At 44.2% G+C, this 21680-nt stretch overlaps 1 protein-coding gene across 1 annotated transcript in view; it reads left to right on the forward strand.

Moving 5' to 3' along the window:
* The first annotated feature begins 275 nt into the window (after positions 1-275).
* HS3ST6 (heparan sulfate-glucosamine 3-sulfotransferase 6) overlaps positions 276-21680 on the forward strand; it is a 144196-nt gene continuing 122791 nt past the window's right edge. The window contains exon 1 of the mRNA XM_030211975.1: positions 276-730. Within this exon, the coding sequence (XP_030067835.1) occupies positions 357-730 (374 nt within the window). The 5' untranslated portion in view covers positions 276-356. The remainder of the gene's footprint in view (positions 731-21680) is intronic.

Below are 21680 nucleotides of genomic sequence, written 5' to 3' on the forward strand. Positions count from 1 at the left end.
AGGGGAGGGAAAACCGAGCCGTATCCGATCCATAGGGGTGGGGGGCATATGATCGCTGCTGCTGCTGCCTGCAGCCTGGACCCTCCTCGTAGCCTGGCATCGGGACACAGATGAATGGGTCGCCCGGCTCCGTGGCCCAGGGACCGGTGGAGGCGTGCAGGTGCTGCCCGGCTTGGAAGGGGAGGGGCCTCGGGAAGCCCACCCCACCCCTCCCCCTCCCCCCTAGGAAGGCGCGTTTGTGAGAGCCACTGGAGGTGTGGCAGTGGCAGGGTTAAGTGAGCGAGCTGCGTTGTGCCACCCTGGCCTGACGGAGGGATGCAGACGGGGGCAGCAGAGGATGGCAGGGGTTGGCACAGATGAGCAGCATGCCGGCCGCTCCTGCCCCCTGCCCCATGGGATGTAGCAGCCTCTGGAGCCCCCGCGCCCTGCCCGTCAACCTGGGGCTGCTGCTGACCATGCTTGTCCTCTTCACCTACTGCTTTTACTGCCTGAGCGGCTCCTGCTGTCAGCCGCTGCCCGGCCTGGGGGCGGCCGTCGCGGACCCCCCGCCGGGGCCCCGTTCCGCCGCCGTCGGTAGCAAGAGGCTGCCGCAGGCTATCATCGTGGGGGTGAAGAAGGGGGGCACCCGCGCCCTGCTCGAGTTCCTGCGCATCCACCCCGACGTGCGGGCGCTGGGCACCGAACCCCACTTCTTCGACCGCTGCTACGAGAGGGGGCTCGACTGGTACAGGTAGGGGGCAAAGCAGACTTTGCAGAATGAATGGGACATGTCTCTTCTCCCCCCCCCCCCCCCCCCCCCACAATCGGCATCAACTTTGCCCATGCCTATTGGGGGGGGGGGGGGGGGGGACCTGACTGTGCTAAAAGTAAACCTTTTCCCGTTCCGTCTCAGCAACTTTCCGCTCCCATTTCTCACTGCTTTATCCAGAACTTTTTATTTTTAATGGTTTTAGCCATTTAACCCTTAGTGCCCTTTTCTTATATTTCCTCTTTGCAAAGTTGTGATACGGGGGTGATCTGTTCTGAGCATCCTATGCCTAAGTTTTGCAAATAAATAGCAACAGACTTTAATTAAGACGATTTTCTTGCATGCATTAAAACAGATTGCAAGTGACATGACAGATTTAGAGGTGATTAAAGTATCAAATACAGGAGACTAATATTATTTATTCAAGAACCAAGAAATAGACGCAGAAGCTGCCAGTCCTAATCAGACCTATGGCATAGCGTTGGGTAATTTCCTGATTTTGGGGGGCACGATTGTTTTTTTTTTTTAATAGTGCTAACGTGCAATAAATATATAAAAAAATTCTGCTGAGCTGTAAACCTGCACTTATAGAGGCCTGCATAAGACATGCACTTCCCCAGGCTGGACAAAAGCTTTCTAGAATTGTTCCCTTACTGTTCACTCAACTCTCCTTTCATGTGTGCTGCAGATAGAGGGGTTTTAAAGTCAGTTTTGCTATGGTGGTTAAACCTTTCAAATAACTTTCTGCTCTCTTAACATGAAAGATTCTGGGTCGTTTAGCTAGTGGGAATTCACTTTTAAATAACAAGCTTAAAGCTTGGGCTTCCAACACTCACTTAAGCAGAGCCTTCACCCCTAACTCTTGAAAGTTTGAAAGGGGGCTCCATACCAGCTCAGTGGAGTGTATATAGATAATTAACCTCTATAAGCTTTTTTTAAAAATGTATATTAAGGCCCAGAATCAGTCCATTCAGGCACCTAAGGTGTGTGGAACAAAGTTAGTTCAAGACATATCTGGCCAGCTGGATTGGGCAATTAAGTCTAAGCAGCCTTAGCCCTGGCTAAGACTAGAATCTCCACTACTGAACAGAAGCCACAGTGACAACCAGCTGCTGCGCAGGAGCCCCTCCCCAATTAATTCACTTAATAGACCTAAATCCTGAATGCAAAATAAATAAATAAATAAAAAATGTAAAGTTCAAACAATTTTTATTGAATTTTCAAATAAAGAGAATTAGCCACTACAATCAGAACAATTACCATCTTGGAAATAACAATTAACCCTGTCAGTTCAATAATGATATATGTGGTGAACAGTAAGTGTGAATAATGACAGGATTAGAAAAGTAAAAAAGTAAACCAAACAGAAAAAAAACCAGTGAAGAATAAAATGATGGCAATGGCGAAAACCCAATGACGGAAAATTCATACTCTGATTTCTAAATATTGTTCCAGAGGTTTCCATATAGATGTTATTTTACAGACCCTGATGCTTTAAGTTCATATTTATATACAAGGCATACCGTATGCACCAAAATGTCTCATTTAAAGTGGTTGCTTTTTCCCATGATCCTAAAATCATTTGAACAGCAGTTGAAAGAAGTAAGTTCAGTAAAGAATTGTGATCATCTTCTAAGTTAAGATCGGAATGCAGTGATCGAAGAATTATTACAGAAAATGAGATTGGTACATCCATATTCAGAATCTTTTGTCTAGTTTTCCAAATAGAGCACCAAAATCATGTATGATAAGAATTTGTAGAACATATGTTGTAAAGTTCCAGCTGAAGAGTTACAATATCAGCAAAGATTATTAACAGTTAATTTTGCTTTGTATTTCGGTTCTGGAGTCCATAAAACTCCGTGAGCTAAAAAGTACGTAAGATTGGAGCAAGCTGGCTGATTCTGTTGGTCTGGAAATTCAGGTCCAAAACTGTTCCCATGGTATTGATTATGTTGTTAAATTCAGTTCTGTAGTCCAACAGGAAATCAATTTATTGTCTAGATTGAATATAGAATGATTTATCAGATTGTAGGTAGTGAGAGAATTTTTCCTTTAGTCATCGGCTTTGTACTAAGGACTTCTATAGAAGATGTCATGGAATGTATTTATTTCTATTCAGCTTCTTTTGATCATCTGGGTAAGTTGCAACCAGTTGAAATACTGCGAAGAAGGCGACTTGTGTTTTAGAGACAGTTCATCAACGTTATCAAAATTGTTGCTTATGCAAAAGATTTATTTATTTATTTATAACATTTGTATCCCACATTTTCCCACCTGTTTGCAGGCTCAATGTGGCTTACATAGTTCCGTAAGCGGTGATTACCATTTCCGGAGAGGAGAAATACATAGTTGAGGAAGAGGAGACAGAGTAGACTAGGTTATAGGATGATCCAGTGACTCCAAAAAAGTTCCAAAGAGACCAGTAAAAAGTATTATGGTCCATGAGAAATGTAGGGTTGTACCATAGTGACATCTGTTTAAATCCATATGATTGTCAATAGAGTCTGTCACCACCTCTCCGGAACTATGTAAGCCACTTTGAGCCTACTAATAAGTGGGAAAAGGTGGGATACAAATGTAACAAATAAAGTAAATAAATAAATAGACAATGAGTATCTAAATATAATTAAAAATCAAGAAGTAATAAGCTGTATAGGGAACAGTGTGTCTCATTCCAGTTGTAACCAAAAGACTTGAAAACTACACATGACCACTTACATTTCAGAACCCACCTGTTTAAAAAGGCATACCCTACCGACCCAACGTAAATGCCTGATCTCTGCGACACAACAACACTAAAGTTCGTAATGGTCATCACACAACTCTCCCGTTGTACGATTCCTTAATGTGGTCCTACCACATAAACCTTATCCTACCACAACATCACCTGTATTTGTTCACACCGGAGTCTGCAAATGCCTCTCCGGTACTATGTAAGCCACATTGAGCCTACAAATAGGTGGGGAAATGTGGGATACAAATGTAACAAATAAATAAATACATAAAAATAACCAAAATTGCATCAGATCTACATTAGCATCAGATAATCAACAGAGTCCCCAATGTGCCAATGAGCTTCAGTGGTATGTACGAAAGTCAGGAAAATTAAATCAATCCTTTTCTTTGGAGGCTTCAGGAGTTTTAAGAGCAATCTTGGGTACTTTATTTTGCCACAAAAAGCTGACTAATTGAGGGGCCCTTTTACTAATTCGCGTAGGCAGCTATGCGCACCCAATGCACGTCAAATTAGAACTACTGCCCGGCTACTGCGTGCCCCGGGTGGTAATTCTATTTTTGACGAGTGTCCAAAATGCACGGCAGAAAATATTTTCTATTTTCTACAGCGTGGCGCTAACTGGGCGGGTAATTGGCGCTGACAATTACCACCCAGTTAACAGGTCAGACCTTACCGCTAAGTTAATGGGTGGCGGTTCTCAGGCACAAAATGTATGTGCGCTCATTTTAATTTTGCCGCACATCCATTTTCGGCTACAAAAAAAGGCCTTTTTTGCAGGCGCGCTGAAAAATAGACCTGCGCACGTACGTCCAATACACGTATCTACACCAGCGCAAGCCATTTTTTGGCTGCTTAGGGCCTTGTTTACAAAGGTGCACTAGTGCTTTTAGCACATGCTATACAGTTAGTGCGCAGTAAAAACGCGAGCACGCCTGCGTAAACAGGGCCATTAATATCTATTGTCTTATAAAATTGTTTAGAACAAAGACCTGGTAGCATCATTCATCAAAACCTAATTGATTTCAGGAGTCAGTACCAATAATCTGCCCCACCAAGAAAGAAACAAGGGGGGGCCATTTAGTTATCGCCTTGTCTGTTATATTAAGAATTTTGTTTTAGCGTTGATTAATGATTAAAAGAGTCTGCTCTGGATCTTTATTAAGCCATGTACCTAAGTATTTTAATTGTAATGGGAACCTTTTAAAATGATATAATCTGGTATTAGATTGGTTGTATGTGAACTGAGGGGCATTAGTTTTGATTTTTCTCAATTAATTTTATATCCTGAAAAGGAAGAAAATCTTTCAACAGCTTTCAATAGCTGTGGAATTGATACCTGTGGTGGAGGTGATAATAAGAGTAAGTCATCAGCATATTGGGTTTTTGATCTGCCAATGCCTAAAATATTTGGATTTTGATGTGTTGTTGTTAATAAAGGTTCAAGGGCTAGGTTGAAAGGGAGCGGAGATAATAGACCGCTGGAGTGGAGGAGTGGCCTAGTGGTTAGAGCACCGAGGTGGCCGGTTCAAATCCCACTGCTGCTCCTTCTGATCTTGGGCAAGTCACTTAACCCTCCATTGCCTCAGGTACAAACTCTGGAATTCATTACCTGAGAATGTGGTAAAGGCAGTTAGCTTAGCAGAGTTTAAAAAAGACCGTTATTAAATGAACTTGGGGAAAATCCACTATTTCTGGGATAAGCAGTATAAAATGTTTTGTACATTTTTGGGATCTTGCCGGGCGTTTGTGACCTGGATTGACCACTGTAGGAAACAGGATGTTGGGCCTGATGGACCTTTGGTTTTTCCCAGTATGGCAATACTTATGTACTTATGTACATATCGTGGGTGCAAATAATACCTTGTCCCTGTGACAGTAGGAGACTTTCCCCTGATACACAAAAGGTTGATCAGTGTTACTACCATTATGTTTGAAGTTAAGTGGCAATTATCAGCAGTGATTGGCTTGTTCACTATTTAAGTTGCCTTTGCAAATCCAGAATATGACTGGATTTTCATGTGCAACTTAAGTTGCACTATATAGAATCCAGGGATATAGTCCTATGGGTGTCTTGTTATTTAGGACATGCTAATCATGAGTGCGTGCTAAATCTGTTAGCGGACTTTAGTAAAAGGACCCTTAGTTATTGTTTATAAGTTTCTGAGAAGGTGGATTATTATAGAGTGTTTTAAGCCAACTAGAGAAACTGGAGCTTAAATTAAACCATTCTACAATTTTAAAAAGATGAGACCTTTCAATGCAATTAAATACTTTTTCTGTGTCCAGAGAGAGAGAGAGACAGAGCCACATATAAGTTTCTATCTCAAGAACCTATATAGTTAAGGAAGTGGAATAATCTGAGATTATCACCTATGAATTTTTTTTATGAATCCTATTTAAGTAGGATGTATAAGCTCCTTGAGCAGGGACTGTCCTTCTATGTTAAACTGTACAGCGCTGCGTAACCCTAGTAGCGCTTTAGAAATGTCAAGTAGTAGTAGTATAATTGAATTCAAGACTTTATTAAGTCTGAGTAACAGTGTTGTAGTGAGAATTTTATAATCCAGATTAAGAAGGGAGATAGGTCTATATAGTTTTTGAAGTAATGTATGGTTTTGTCCAGATTTCGGAATAAGGATTATAACAGCAGAAGCAAAATTGCGCTGGTTGGATCATGATACATAGAATTATAATAATCTAACAGAAGAGGTGTAAGTAGAGATGGAAAATGTTTACAAAATTCTGCTGTATATCTCTCTGGACCTGGTGTTTATTTGTTGTCGTTGACTTAATAGTGATTCTACGTTCTTTCCCAGTTACAGAAGTTCCCAAATTTATCAATCAGAGTAGGATGATCTAAAGTTTGAGGAAAGAGTCTGTTGTATCTGTATTAACATTGGATTCATATTGAAAAATACTATCCAAAAAAGTAACAAAAGAATTTTCTATATCTATTTGAGAGGTACTTTTTTGTGAGTTGCTATTTTTAATGGAGGACATTTGAGTCTTATTACATTTACCTTTTAAGTATTTAAATAAACGACCTTATCTCCAATGTATTTACCAGATTTTTGAATAAAAATGTCTTGACCGGCTATTTTTACTGATATTTAATTGTAAACAGTTCTTTAAGGGATCCTTTTACCAAGTGGCACTAAAAGGACACCCCTGCAGTGGCATCGGTGCGTGGGTTTGCCTTTCGACAAAGCCTCCTCCTTTTAACACTGCCGGTAAAAGTATTTTTAAAAAATGGAAATGGCAGTTTGATAATCGTAACACTTGCCATGAAACCATTTCCGGGGTAACATTACCACCTTCTATTTAGGAGGCAGTAAGGGCTGCGATGTTAACCCAGCGGTAACCAGACAGAGTGCAGCACTAGGTAAGCCCCCTGTGCTAAAAAAAATTAAAAATATTTTTTTGGCAGCGGAAATGCTGTGCGGTGGGAGTCGGCAGTACCACCAGGCTCCCACGGTCAGGGCTGGTCTTAGGCAGGAGCAACAGGGGCAGCTGCACAGGGCCCCGTGCTCCTAGGGGCCCCCCATCTCTGGCACTTCTGTCCTCCTGTCTCGGAACACCTTCTTGCTTTGTACATTAATGTGCATCTACATTTCAGTAGAAAGCATCAGGTAGTGATAGCGGTTTTCATATCCTGTCAGCTGCCGAGCCCAGAGCCTCCTCGCTACTGTATCCCACCCCCTTTTGATGTCACTTCCTGCTTCTGCAAGGGCAGGATGCAGCAGTGAAGAGACTCTGGGCTCGGCAGCTGACGTGTATAAAATTCACTGCCGCTGTCTGCCGCTCTCTACTGAAACGTGCTGGATGCACATCAAGATATGGGGTGAGGTGGGGTTTTGAGAGCTCTAAACCTCCTTTTAATCTCTGATAAATTATGGTTTATGGTGGCGGGCGGGGGGAGCGGGCAGGGGCGGGTGGGGCAGGGCCAGGCGGGGGGGGGGGGCCCATTGAACTGGTTTGCACAGGGCTCCACAATTGCTAAGACCGGCCCTGCCCGCGGTAGCCCAGCAGTAGGGCTGAATCGCCACACGCCAATTTCACGATAGACCTACCGCAGCTTGGTAAAAGGACTCTTAAGTGTTGTTGATGAACAGGATTTTAGTGTCTAGAAGTTTAATTTTATCGTCAAGTATTAACTGGTTATTTCTCATCAAAGAGTGGTTTTTAATGTTTCCCAGAGCAATACAGCATCATGGCCAGTAGGAGAACTGTATAGTAAGAAATCTTTAGTAAAATTTTCTGTGTGTTGAAGAAAATCAGGGTCAAGTAGAAGGGGCCATTATTAAATCTCCATTGAAATTTCCTATACCTAGACGTAATGTCAAAGATACAGCAGCAAGATCAGGGATCAGGATTGGGAAAATTGTACAGGCAGGCCACATCCAATATCAAAGTTTTGGATATTAAAAAGAAATCTATTCTGGTATATGTATCATGAGGAGCAGAATAAAATGTATGGTCTCTGCCAGTGGGATTAAGTATCCTTCATGGGTCAGCGAGATTTAGATTGGAACGAGATTATTTAGCTCTCTTTCCGTGAGCACATTTTGAAGAAGACTGTCTAACTAAATTTAAATCTAAAGGGAGATTGAAATCCAATAAAACAGCGGCCATTATTTTCAAGCAAAAATTGGGACAGTTCTCTGAAAAAAATCAGGGTTGTCTATATTAGGTGCCTAAACATTCATTATTAATGTAGCCTATTACAACTATCCGTCTTCCATCAGTTGACACTTTTTGAGATTCAAATAAAAACAGGAAGTGTATTGTACAGAAAGAGCTGCTTTCTTATGAAGTGCAGTAGAGTAAGGTTGAGTTGAGATCCAGGGAAATTGTATTTTAAGACATTCTGATGCAGGTAAATGAGTTTCTTGTAATATTATAATATCAGGGTTTTGTGTTTTTTGATATAAGTAGAGATTTTCTTCCTTTTCACTGGGTGGTTTAAACCATTAACATTCAAAGATATAATGTTAGCATTAGCCATAATCAAAGGAATCTAAAAATGAATTCCATCATTGGGTATAAAATAATCTTGAAAGAGTCTCCAGGAAGGCAAGAGAACTGTGTATGGTAGGAACAAGAAAAGAAATTGTAATGCACAACAGGTGAGAGACAAGATATGAAGAGGAACAGAGGGAGACGTCAACCATTACACGGCTTCGAGTGTCAAAAACAATCAAAAGAAAAATATGGATCGTATAATAAACAGCAGATCTGGATATACCTGACAAAGTTAAAGAAGGCTTATAATTTTTTATTTTATTTATTTACATTTTCCAATATATCACCACATAAAGTGAATATGCAATCGGCATTATTTAACATTAGGAAACAAAAATGATAAGTATATATCTTTACAGCCCATTTGTCCACAAGTTGAAGAAATTTGATTCCAAGATTAAGGAAATTAAAAAAAGAAAAAGAAATACAAAAATGAATAATCAATAGATGCTTCCTCTGGTTCAGACCCCAGCCTGCTGATTAGGGAAGGTTTACTATATTCACATCAACTCTTGCATCAATAAACTCTTTCAACTGTTTTGGATCTACAAACTGAAAATGTTTACCCTCAAGCACCACATTACAAAAACAAGGAAATCGCAAGACAAAATTTGCTCCCAATGCCACCACCCTGAGGCGAAGTTCCAAAAAGGCCCTTCGTCTCATCTGTGTAGGCCATGAGAGATCTGGAAAGATACGGACCTTTGAGCCCAAAAACAGATTTTCTAAGTGTCTCAACGAAAGCCGTAGTACGGCATTCCTATCAGGCTCCAACGCGAAAGTGGCAAGCAGAGTTAACCTCTGAGTAACTATTTCTAATGGGCTTTCTAGGAATGAGGTAAGATTCATTCCCTCCCCTATTACGGGGGGATTTCCCACCATCACTCCAGTACTCCCGATGTAATAAGCCCGTGTAATGGGAGGGAGTGAGTCCTTGTCCATTCGAAAGAAGGCTTATAATAACATATTTAAAGCAAATGAGGCAGATCCATCATCAAACAGTTACCATGTTAGAAAACAATTATGTATTTAGGGCTCCTTTTGCTAAGCGGTGGTAAGCCCAACGCAGGCTTACCGCTCGCTATACAGGAAGTACTGCTGGGCTACCGCAGCAGCCCGGCGATACTTCCCAACTCTAGCGCACTATCATTTCCGGCCGGAGTGTACCCGGCAGTAATTGGGCAGTGCCGCTCCCTGCCTGGTTACCGCTGGGTTAACGTGGGAGCCCTTACTGCCTCCTTAATGGGTGGTGGTAAGGGCTCCCTCCCGAAATGGCTATGCGGCAAGTGCTTTACTTGCCACAAGGCCATTTCTTGTAGGAAAGTGAGACTTCCCTTTTACTAACTGCGGTAAAAGGGGGCCTCGGCGCGCATGTAAAACACGCACTGACGCCAGCGCCAGCCCTTTTTTGCCGCAGCTTGGTAAAAGGGGCCCTTAAACTATGACATTAACCCCCTGATTCTATAAAAGTCACTAATAATTGTGTGCACAAATTAATTGAATAAAGAATAACTCCTTGCCGGAGGATGTAGTGGCAGCGGTTAGCATATCTGGATTTTAAAAAGGTTTGGACAAATTCCTGGAGGAACAGTCCATAGCCTGCTATTTAGAAAGACATGGGGAAACCACTGCTTGCCCTAGGATTGCTAGTGTGGAACCTTGCTACTCTTTAAGATTCCGGAATTTTGCTACACATTGGGATTCTGGAACCTTGTTACTCTTTGGGTTCCTGCCAGGTACTTGTGACCTGGATTGGCCACTGTTGGAAAGAGGATACTGGGCTACATGGACCATTGGTCTGACCCAGTATGGCTACTATCATGTTCTTTTTTTCTAATTAGCGCCAATAAAAGGCTTTTTAACAAGCAATTATTGACATTAATTAGATTTAATTGGAACTTACAAGCGTAAATTTAGGCACAGGATCCGCATCTAAATGTTACATGTGAGTAAAAAAGGGACGCAGACCTGGGAGGGGCATGGGCAGAACAGGGGCGATGCTAACATTTATGCATGTTGTTATAGAATAAGGGGGAATATGCACCTAATTTAGACATGGACATTTGCCCCATGTTTCAGTTGGTAACATAGTAACATAGTAGATGACGGCAGAAAAAGACCTGCATGGTCCATCCAGTCTGCCCAAGACAAACTCATATGTGTATACCTTACCTTGAATTAGTACCTGTCCTTTTCAGGGCACAGACAGTATAAGTCTGCCCAGCAGTATTTCCCGCCTCCCAACCACCAGTCCCGCCTCCCATCATCGGCTCTGGTACAGACCGTATAAGTCTGGCCTCCCCTATCCTAGCCTCCCAACCACCAACCCCTCTTCCCCTCACCTGCTCCGCCACCCAATTTCAGCTAAACTTCTGTGGATCCATTCCTTTTGCACAGGATTCCTTTATGCCTGTCCCACGCATGCTTGAATTCCGTTACTGTTTTCATCTCCACCACCTCCCGCGGGAGGGCATTCCAAGCGTTCACCATCCTCTCCGTGAAGAAATACTTCCTGACATCTTTCCTGAGTCTGCCCCCCTTCAATCTCATTTCATGTCCTCTCGTTCTACCGCCTTCCCATCTCCGGAAAAGATTCGTTTGCGGATTAATACCTTTCAAATATTTGAACGTCTGTATCATATCACCCCTGTCCCTCCTTTCCTCCAGGGTAAACATGTTCAGGTCAGCAAGTCTCTCTTCATACATCTTGGAACGCAACTCCCATACCATCCTCATAGCTTTTCTTTGCACCGCTTCCATTTTTTTAACATCCTTCGCAAGATACGGCCTCCAAAACTGACTGCGCCTAAAGTTAGGCACGATTCTGGGTGTAAGCCATATTCTATAAACTGCGCCTAATTTTAAGTGCGGCTTATAGAATAGTGATTTTTTTTTCAGTGCCATGTATAGAATTCACCCCTTTATGTCTATCAATAAAATCTTGTAGAAGTGCAGGATATAGGTAGCTGTTTTGTTAGCAATATATCACGATCATCCGTGCGAGGTACAGTAGGACAAATTTAGCTCCTAGATATTTATTATTATTATTTATTATTTTTATTTATTGCATTTGTGCCCCACATTATCCCACCTTTTTGCAGGCTCAATGTGGCTTACAGAGTGTTGTTATGATGCAGTCATTACATGATCTTAAATACATTCAATAATCGCTTGAAGGTGTATGGTCTAGGTGGAAGGTGCTAGGTAAGGTATTGTGAAAGGTGTTTTGATGCACCTGAGTAGTTTAAGGAATGGTTTATTAGGATGTATTTAGTAGGCTTTGTTGAAGAGATGTGTCTTCAAAGATTTGCGAAAGCTGGTTAGATTGTCCATTTAAGGTCTTGTCTCATATTCAGGAATGTTTTTCCTTTAAGTGCAGTTATCCTCGCTAGATCCGGAACAAAAAAGTGTTTTCTTGCCCTGAAAGAGGATATGTTGTTTAGACTTTGCAGTAGTGAGAATTTTCAGAGCGTGTTGGTAACGAAGGATTTTCGCTACGATAGGCCTTTGATGTTTAGCAATAGAGGAAGGCCTCGAAGGAACTTCGTAAGCCCGGTCGATTTGAAATTGAGGCTCAAAGGAGAGATCTAGTGTTTTCGGGAGCCAAGAGGAAAGAAAGGCAATCATTTCGGAGCCCTCTGAAGCTTCTGGCAGGCCCAAAATTCTGATGTTGCTTCTACGATTGTGGTTAGATAAGTCCTCCAGGTTGAGCTGAAGCTTCTGGATATTGGTTTCATTTTGCTTAGTTTTCTGCGCTGTTAGTTCCAAAGTCAATGTTTTCTGTTCTAAATTATTTAGTTGTTGAGATAGATTAAATCTAGCATTTAAATTCTCCAATTCTTTTTGAAGATTTTTGGTCAGTTCCAGTTGCATTGTAAGCATGTCTTTTACTGTGTGGATCTCTGCAAGAATAGGGTTCGGTGGTTTCAATTTGTCTTTGTCCGCCATCTTGTCTGGAGTTGGAGGATTAGGGGTCCTTCTACTAAGGAGCGCTGAAAAATGGCCTGCGGTAGTGTAGACGCGTGTTTTGGGCACGTGCAGAATTATTTTTTAGCGCACCTACAAAAAATGCCTTTTTAAAATTTTTGCCAAAAATGGACATATGGCAAAATTAAAATTGCTGCGCGTCCATTTTGGGTCTGAGACCTTACCTCAATCCATTGACCTAGTGGTAGGGTCTGACATGGTAACTGGGTGGTAATGGTCTACGCGCATCAGAAAATAAGAAATATTTTTCAGACATGTCTAGCGGATGCATGCCAAAATTGAAATTACCGCAAGGGCCACGCGGTAACCGGGCGGCAACTCCAATTTGGCGTTCATAGGCGCCTACGCAGCTTAGTAAAAGGGCTCCTTAGTCTTCAGGTTTTCAAATTGGAGGACACCAAGAATTGTTCATCAGAATTTGGAGTTTTCTTCTCTGCCATTTCCAGAAAGTGGTGAGTGAGAGCAGCAAGGCTTAAAAAGGGATAGTTTGGCTACAGTAATCAAACTCGATAATAAGGCTGAGGAGTTGTCACTCTATGTTCTGTTCACATCATGCTCCAAGCTCCGCCTCTGAATGCAAAAATTCAAATAATTTTGTAGATAGTAGTTGCTGTGTTAGTATTATTATTGTACATAAGTACATAAGTGTTGCCATACTGGGACAGACCAATGGTCCATCTAGCCCAGCATCCTGTTTCCAACAGTGGTCAGTCCAGGTCACAAGTACCTGGGAGAGTAGCAACATTCCATGTAGAACCCCAAAGAGTAGCAAGATTCCATTCAGAATAATGGCGTTGACTCCTGTGAGGATGGGTTGGGATGGAGGAGATTAATTGCGAGGATGAGTGGGGATGGAATAGATCTTAGCAGGTACATGTGGGTATGGATTAGATTCCAGTGGGAATGGGAGGGGATGGGTAAAATTTCTGTCCCTGTGCAACTCTCTATTTGGTACATAAGTACATAAGTATTGCCACACTGGGACAGACCATCAAGCCCAGCATCCTGTTTCCAAAAGTGGCCAATCCAGGTCACAAACACCTGGCAAGATCCCAAAATAGTACAATACATTTTATGCTGCTTATCTCAGAAATAAGCAGTGGATTTTCCCCAAGTCCATTTTAATAATGGTCTATGGAGTTTTCCTTTAGAAAGCTATCCAAACCTTTTTAAAACCCAGCTAAGCTTACCACCTATACCACATTATCTGGCAATGAATTCCAGAGTTTAATTACACATTGAGTGAAGAAAAATTTTCTCTGATTGTTTTAAATGTACTACTTTGTAGCTTCATTGTGTGCCCCCTATTCCTAGTATTTTTGGAAAGAGTAAACAAGAGATTCACGTCATTCCACTCTACTCATTATTTTATAGACCTCTATCATATTCCCCCTCAGCCATCTTTTCTCCAAGCTGAAGAGCCCTAGATGCTTCAGCCTTTCCTCATAGGGAAGTCGTCCCATCCCCTTTATCATTTATGTCGCCTTCTCTGTACCTTTTCTAATTCCACAAGGGAAGGAGCCAAGTTTGATTAAAAAGGGGAAAAATGATAAAAAGAAAAATATGAATACTGGACAAATTAATTTTATTTGTTGGTAAGCTGGTGTCACTCAATGTGGGGGGGGGGGGGGGGGGGGTAAATTTGATCCTGTGAATTCTGGGACTGGAGAAAGGAAGCAATTTAAAATGTATAACTTTAGGTTATAGTCTCCGGTGTAAAACTAATAGCAAAATGATTTAGAGGCAGTGGAATATGGACTTGGGTAGCAAATAGATTTCACATGAAAAAATTCACACATTGAAGGAAAAGAGCCTCGATAATTGTTTCCTGAGCACAAAAGAGATCCTTATCTCCAAATTAAGCATGATGTGTCCTTTAAATAAATTCATTTGTGTATATTTAAAGGAGTCTGAGGTCATCAAAACGTATTTTTATGAATTTGCAAAGGGTCCCAACCTTAATTGTAAGAACCCTGGGATAACATAGGACCACAGAGTCTTGATTGCAAGGAGGAGAGGGCACGAGATGGGAGAAGTCTGCTCCTGGCTATTCTTTGTGTCCTTATCAGGCAAGTGAAAAGTCAGCAATGTTACGGTGACACTGATAGTCCAGGTCAGGTTCTTTCTGCCCCCCCCCCCCATCCCAAACAGGATGAGCTGAGGAGGAGTTTAACCAGATATAGTCCTCTGCAGAATTTGTGGTTCAGACCTTTCTCTGCCGGGGGACACTTTCCTCTTTTATTTAAAGGTTTCCATTCATCTGGGGCTCACTGTCTTCTGCATCGGAAGCTAAGAAACTTTCCAGGCAGGCTCACGTACAGGAGGAAAGCAGGGAAGATCAAAGGTCAGATCAGAAAATAAAAAAGTGCATGCCTCAGGAAGATGCTGGACTACAGGGATGTAAGGGAGGGATGGGGTGGGGTGGGGACATTCTGGACTACTGGAATGTAAGCAGGGTTGGGGTGGGAGAATACTGCATTACAGGAGTATAGGATGGGGTGGGTGGGGGAGATGCTGGACTACAGGGGTGTAAGAAGGGATAGGGTGGGGTGCAAGAGATGCTGGACTATGGGGGTGTAAGGGTGGGATGCTGGACTAAGGGGGTGTAAGCAAGGGATGGGATGGGGTGGGATGAGGGAGATGCTGGACTATGGAGTGTAAGCAAGAGGTGGGGGAGATGTTGTACTATTTGGGGGAGGGGCCTAGCTGAAGGTTCGCTTAAGGCATTAAATATTTTTGGGCCAGTTCTGCATGCCTGAAGTGGGAATTTGATCCTCAGATCAACAACTATTACTGTTTGCAGGTCATTTTAGGCTATAGTGTTTTTTTTAGGAGATCAGAGGAAGTTTGGGAAGTGACCATCATTATGCCAAAAAAGTGTAACTGGAAGGTTACTTGGCAGTGAAGATACATATTTGATGACATTGAGGCTCATTTTCAAAGCACTTACCAGCTTATAATCGAACGAGAATAACGCCCAAGTTCCGACCTAAATCGGGAGATGGGCGTTCTTCTCACAAAAACAAATAAAGCGGTATAATCGAAAGCCGAACTTTGGACGCTTTCAACTGCACTCCGTCGCGGATGCGGACAAAGTTGACGGGGGTGTATCGAAGGCGTGTCGAAGGCGGAACTGGGGCGTGGTTATCGGGCGAACAGAGATGGGCGCCCCTTCGCCGATAATGGAACAGTTTTGAGCTAGAATTTAGGACACTTTTCCTGGACCCTGTTTTTTGACGAATAAGGCCCCCAAAAGTGCCCTAAATGACCAGATGACCCCCAGAGGGAGTCGGGGATGACCTCCCCTGACTCCCCCAGTGGTCACTAACCCCCTCCCACCACAACAAATGATGTTTCACAACTTTTTACTTTCACCCTCAAATGTCATACCCTCCTCCCAAGCAGCAGTATGCAGGTCCCTGGAGCAGTTGTTAGGGGGTGCAGTGGACGTCAGGCAGGTGGACCCAGGCCCATCCCCCCCCCTACCTGTTACAATTGTGCTGCTTAATGCTACTAGTCGTCCAACCCCCCCAAACCCACTGTACCCACATGTAGGTGCCCCCCTTCACCTCTTAGGGCTATAGTAATGATGTAGACTTGTGGGCAGTGGGTTTTGAGGGGGATTTGGGGGGCTCAACACCCAAGGGAAGGGTGCTATGCACCTGGGAGCTCTTTTACCTTTTATTTGGTTTTTGTAAAAGTGCCCCCTAGGGTGCCCGGTTGGTGTCCTGCCATGTGAGGGGGACCAGTGCACTATGAATCCTGGCCCCTCCCACGAACAAATGCCTTGGATTTATTCGTTTTTGAGCTGGGCGATTTCATTTTCCATTATCGCTGAAAAGCAAAAACGCCCAGCTCACACCTTGACGAATAAAACATGGGCGTCTTTTTCTTTTAAAAAATACGATCCGCCCCGCCCCTTCACGGACCCGTTCTCGGAGATAAACGCCCATGGAGATAGGCGTTTCTGTTCCATTATGCCCCTCTTAGCCTCCCAAAGTTCCATAGAAACCTATGGAACTTAGCCTCCCAAAATGCTTTGAAAATATGCCTCTTTGTGAGCTATGACAGCATCCCATGTGCTTTCCATTCTGTGTAGGAGAAATAGCTACGGTGAAATTGAAGGTTAGCCTAGCACATCTTGATGGTAAATTCAGGGCTGCTGAGAGGGGGGGGGGAAACTTCCCCAGGGCCTGGCCTCCAAGGGGGGCCCGGTGCCCACCCGGCACTGGCATGCCTTTTCTGCTCCTGCTGTGTGCAGCAGAGCAGAGTTATCACGTTATCGGTGTTAACTCTTCTCTGCTGGCACAGGTCCTGCCTCCTGGGTAAAGTACTTCCTGTTTGGACATGGCAGGAAGGAGGACTTGTACAGCAGAGTGGAGCTAGCAGGAGAGAAGACAATCAAGTAAGCAGGCCTGGGGGTGGGGGGGGGGGGGTGTTTACTCTGGGCCTGACTTTGTCTCTGGGCAGCCCAGGTCTAGAAGATTGTCTCCTACTCTCCTGGGAAGTTTCACTTTCCTGAAATATCTGTGATGAGAATTTGGTGCAAAGGAAAGGGCAGATGAAGGTGCAGCTGGAGTTAGTTGAACGGTAATGTCGGGTTTTGAGCTGCAAACACACTACTTTTCTGGCTGAATTTTACAGTGGTTTCATGTGCCATCAAATCTGCATCTTCTTTCGGGATAGTTTGGGTTGGGTTGGGAAACATATGGTTCTGCCTGGCCCCCGTTAGAAATGTCAGATCACTGGGTCATAGTCTGGACCCAAGTGTGTCTTTCTTTAAGGGGTAAAACACGAATCATGGTGCCCCTTCTCCTTCTGCCCTTCCATGGAGCAAACATGGATATAGAAACCTAGGAGTCCTTTTATTAAACTGCGGATGACAGGGCCCTGCAGTAGCGGTGGGGGCCATTTTTCCCTCACGCCAGGACCCTTGTTACCGCAGGGGGTAAAATTCTCCCCCCCCCCAAAAAAATGGCTATGCAGAAAGCAGTAAGATAACCTTTACTGCCTGGCCATGTGGCGGGGAGCATTTTCCGCCACTCATTGAGGTGTCGGTAAGGGCTCCCGTGGTAACCCAGTGGTAACTAGGCAGCTCGCAGTGAGGCCTGATTATCGTTAGCGCCACACTACAGAAAAAAAAATTCTGGAGTGCCAGAAACGGTGCGAGGTCCAGCCGGAACCACTGCCAGTGGCTGCGTTAGGCTGGTGGTAGTTCTGGATTAGCGAGCGGTAAACCCGCATTGGGCTTCCTGCCACTTTGTAAAAGACCCCTCCCTCCTCCCCTGCCTCCGACAGCAGCACAGAGAACTGAAGCAGGTTTTGAATTTCTACAGCGTGCATTTAAGTTATTGTCATTTGTGAAGCTTTTGCTGGTTTATCTGACACTCGGACCATGTTTATAATTTTATAGATTTTTTTAAGGAGTGATGAGACACTTACCCCTCCAGTTTAAGCAATACATATATTATATATATGAATAGTGTGTTTTTTCTAGCAAAAAAGGTGCCGGTACTTAAATGCCAGGTCCCCCTTCAGGGATGGGGTGATCACTGAGGGACCCATCCCACAATAGACAGGCCCCCTGCAACCAGTCACAGAATCTATGGCAAGGCAGAATCGGTGTGTAGACATTGAACACTTTCATTAAAACTTGGGGACCATAGGTCAGTTTTAGGAGACAATGGAAAAGGTGCCGGTACTCAGTACTCCCAAGTACCCCCTCAAAAAAAGCCCTGTATATGACCAACAATTCAGTTTAAGTATAATAAATAAGTGGACAACCAGGTTGAGTATAACCAGCCGCAGCTTTGTTTATTGTTCAAGGACAAAATTAGTAAGCCGAGAAATCAAAATAACACTACCAAAAGACTACCTGCCATGTGCCGCAAGGAGTCTGTACATCCGGGAAGAATTGCTTCACCACAAATGTCAAGAGCAACAATACTCCAGGACCTCCAGGCCTGAGTTCAACACTTAGGCCCAGCTGTCACCACCTGGTGATGGTTAAGACCTTATTCAAAGACCCTCCTTTGAATGTTAGCTCAGGTAGCCCCTTAGTTGCGACAAAGAAACACAATAGAATAACCCATTCAATAAACATAATGACTTGGGGGAGGGGGGGAGTCCCGCCACCTCTGAGGAGCAGGAAGAGGTCCTGAACCTCAAAGGCGCCTGCTTTTAAGGATTCCCCACCGTGGACCCACCTGACTGCGTACTAGGGAAGACTCTGGGTTTTCCAATCCAGTCCTTGGGGCACACTCAGCCAGTCAGGGTTTTCAGGATAGCAGGATAACCTGAAAACCCCCACTGACTGGGTGTGCCTCGAGGACTGAGTTGAAAACCCATGCTCTGATCAGTGGAGGCTTCCCACCACGGCATTTAAATTTGTACTTGCCCAACTTGGGTTGCCATCTAGATCCAGATTCGCCTGACAGGGTTGATTCAGTTCTGGACTTACCCCAGTGCATGCAGGGACTTGTAACCTTGCTTTTCCTAAAAAATCCCATGGGCAAATCAGAACCACAAGTCCCTCCATGCAATGCGGTAAGCCCAGCTGGTTTTACTTGGCAACCCTATGCCCAATAGGGCAAGGAGGTTTCACAGGAGGCGAAACACTCTGGCACATCCATCCCCCCCCCTCAAACCTCCCCCCCCACCCCTTGTTGGCTGGGCACCTGCAAACCAGACTTGCTTGGTTCTGCTGTGGCTGCGAGGCCCAACTTCAGGTTATGACAGTTCATGGTCAATAAATTTATAGCCACATCAGGACACCCAGACCTTCTGCTGGGCAACTCCCCCCTTTTCTCAGGCGGATACAAAGCAGATAGAATGAGTGCAGCCTTTTGCCCAGAGCAGCTGCAGCCCAGGGTTAATGGCTAAGCTTTTATTTCACAAAATGCTGATTTACATACATTACATTTAATATATGCCTCCAAAGTGCCCTTTTGAATAAGAATAGTTGTATATTTAAGCAGGGGTTCCCCCTTAATCTTTTACACCAAAACCCAATTAACATTTTCCTTAGGACATTAACTGAGGCGCCCACAAACATCTGAGAGACAGGTTTTGTCTGTATTTATAACGGCTTCAGCTGGAATTTTCAGGCATTTTATTACTGATGCGGAGAGGTGCAAAACCCTTGAAAGAATTCATTTTTTCAGGCACCAGGACTGCTGGAGGGGACGGAGCAAAATAAAATCTTGTTAAAAGTGAAAATATGGCATCAGCAGTTTTATTGAGAAACAGCTAATAATATGTACATCTTTATGCGCCGAACAAACCCCCTTTTCCCGGGAAATAAATGTTTGAGAAAGGAATTAAACTCTAGTCTTAAAGGCAGCCTCTGCTTCTTTCTGTTGCAAACTCTTCCACTTAGTGTTACTGATAGTTGAAAAGACTTAATGTACAGATGCCTTGGGGAAATTTCTTGAGATTGTGGTTTTACAGATAGTTCAAGACATCCTGTAAGAGGATGTGTCAAATAGAAACAGACATCTTGCCCCTCTAGTGAGCCCCTAAAATGTCTGGTCCACATCCACTCACTAGCCAGTCTCGAGTAATCCCAAAAGGACTTTTGTACCCTTTAGCTCTAATAATGACTGGCAGCTCCGTCGGTACTAGATCAGGCCGCGCTATCTCGTCCTAATGCTCTGTAGCAGGGTCGTAGCCAGACTTCGCAGTAGGAGGCGGCTAGAGCCCAAGGTGTGCGGGGGGCACATTTTAGTCTGCCGCCCCACCTCCTCGCCTCCCCCCACTGCCTTGCCGGTCCCCCCCCCCACCGCCTCAGCAAATACCTTTGCTTGCGGGGGTCCCAACCCCCGTCAACCGAAGCCTTCTACCACCTTCTCTCCAGTGCCGCCGTGTTCGCTGCCCTGCTCTTTCTTCCTCCTGACGTCCTGTGCACGCTCCTTTAAGTGAAACTGAGTATGCTCAGTTTCACTTAAAGGAACGTGCAGGACGTCAGGAGGAAGAAAGAGCACGTCAGGGAACGCGGCACGCCGGACACCGGCGCTGAAAAAGGTTTCGGCTGGTGGGGGTTAGGGACCCCCGCCAGCAAAACCAGGGGCCCAGATGAAATTTGGGGGGGGCCAGGCCCCCGTGGCCCCACCTAGCTACGCCACTGCTCTGCAGTTATGTTAACATAGTGCGGAATCCATGAAGATCTGTTCAGCTTTTTCCCACTGCGAGCCGTGCTATGCTCACTGTTGCATTTATTCCACTTAGCAAAGTGCTACAGGGGCTGAAAAATGGCCTGCACTGGTGTCGATGCATGTATTGGACATGTGCAGGTCCATTTTTCAGCACACCTGCAAAAAAGGCCTTTTTTTTTGTAGCCAAAATAAAAATTGGCGTGCGTCCATTTTGGGCCTGAGACCTTACTGCCACCCATTGACTTAGCAGTAAGGTCTCACACGTTTACATAATAACATAGTAGATGACGGCAGAGAAAGACCTGTACGGTCCATCCAGTCTGCCCAACAAGATAAACTCATATGTGCTACTTTATGTGTATACCTGACCTTGATTTGTATCTGCCATTTTCAGGGCACAGACCGTAGAAGTATGTCCAGCACTAGCCCAGCCCCTCTTCCCACCACCAGCTCTGCCACCCAATCTCGGCTAAGCTTCTGAGGATCCATTTCTTCTGAACAGGATTCCTTTATGTTTATCCCACACATGTTTGAATTCCGTTACCGTTTTCATCTCCGCCACCTCCCGCGGAAGGGCATTCCAAGTATCCTCCACTCTCTCCGTGAAAAAATACTTCTTGACATTTTTCTTGAGTCTACAAGTCTTTCCTCATAAGTCTTGTAACGCAAATCCCATACCATTCTCGTAGCTTTTCTTTGCACTTGTTCAATTCTTTTTACATCCTTAGCAAGATTCGGCCTCCAAAACTGAACACAATACTCTAGGTGGGGCCTCACCAACGACTTATACAGGGGCATCAACACCTCCTTTCTTCTGCTGGTCACTCCTCTCTCTATACAGCCTAGTAACCTTCTAGCTACGGCCACCGCCTTGCACACTGTTTCGTCACCTTCAGATCCTCAGATACTATCACCCCAAGATCACTATCCCGGTCCGTACATATCAGACTCTCACCGCACTAAAACATACGTCTCCCCGGTGGCATTTCTACTCCCTAAGTGCATCACTTTGAATTTCTCGCATTGAAAT

This window comes from Microcaecilia unicolor, chromosome 8 (genome assembly GCF_901765095.1).
Source record: "Microcaecilia unicolor chromosome 8, aMicUni1.1, whole genome shotgun sequence".
Lineage (NCBI taxonomy): Eukaryota > Metazoa > Chordata > Amphibia > Gymnophiona > Siphonopidae > Microcaecilia > Microcaecilia unicolor.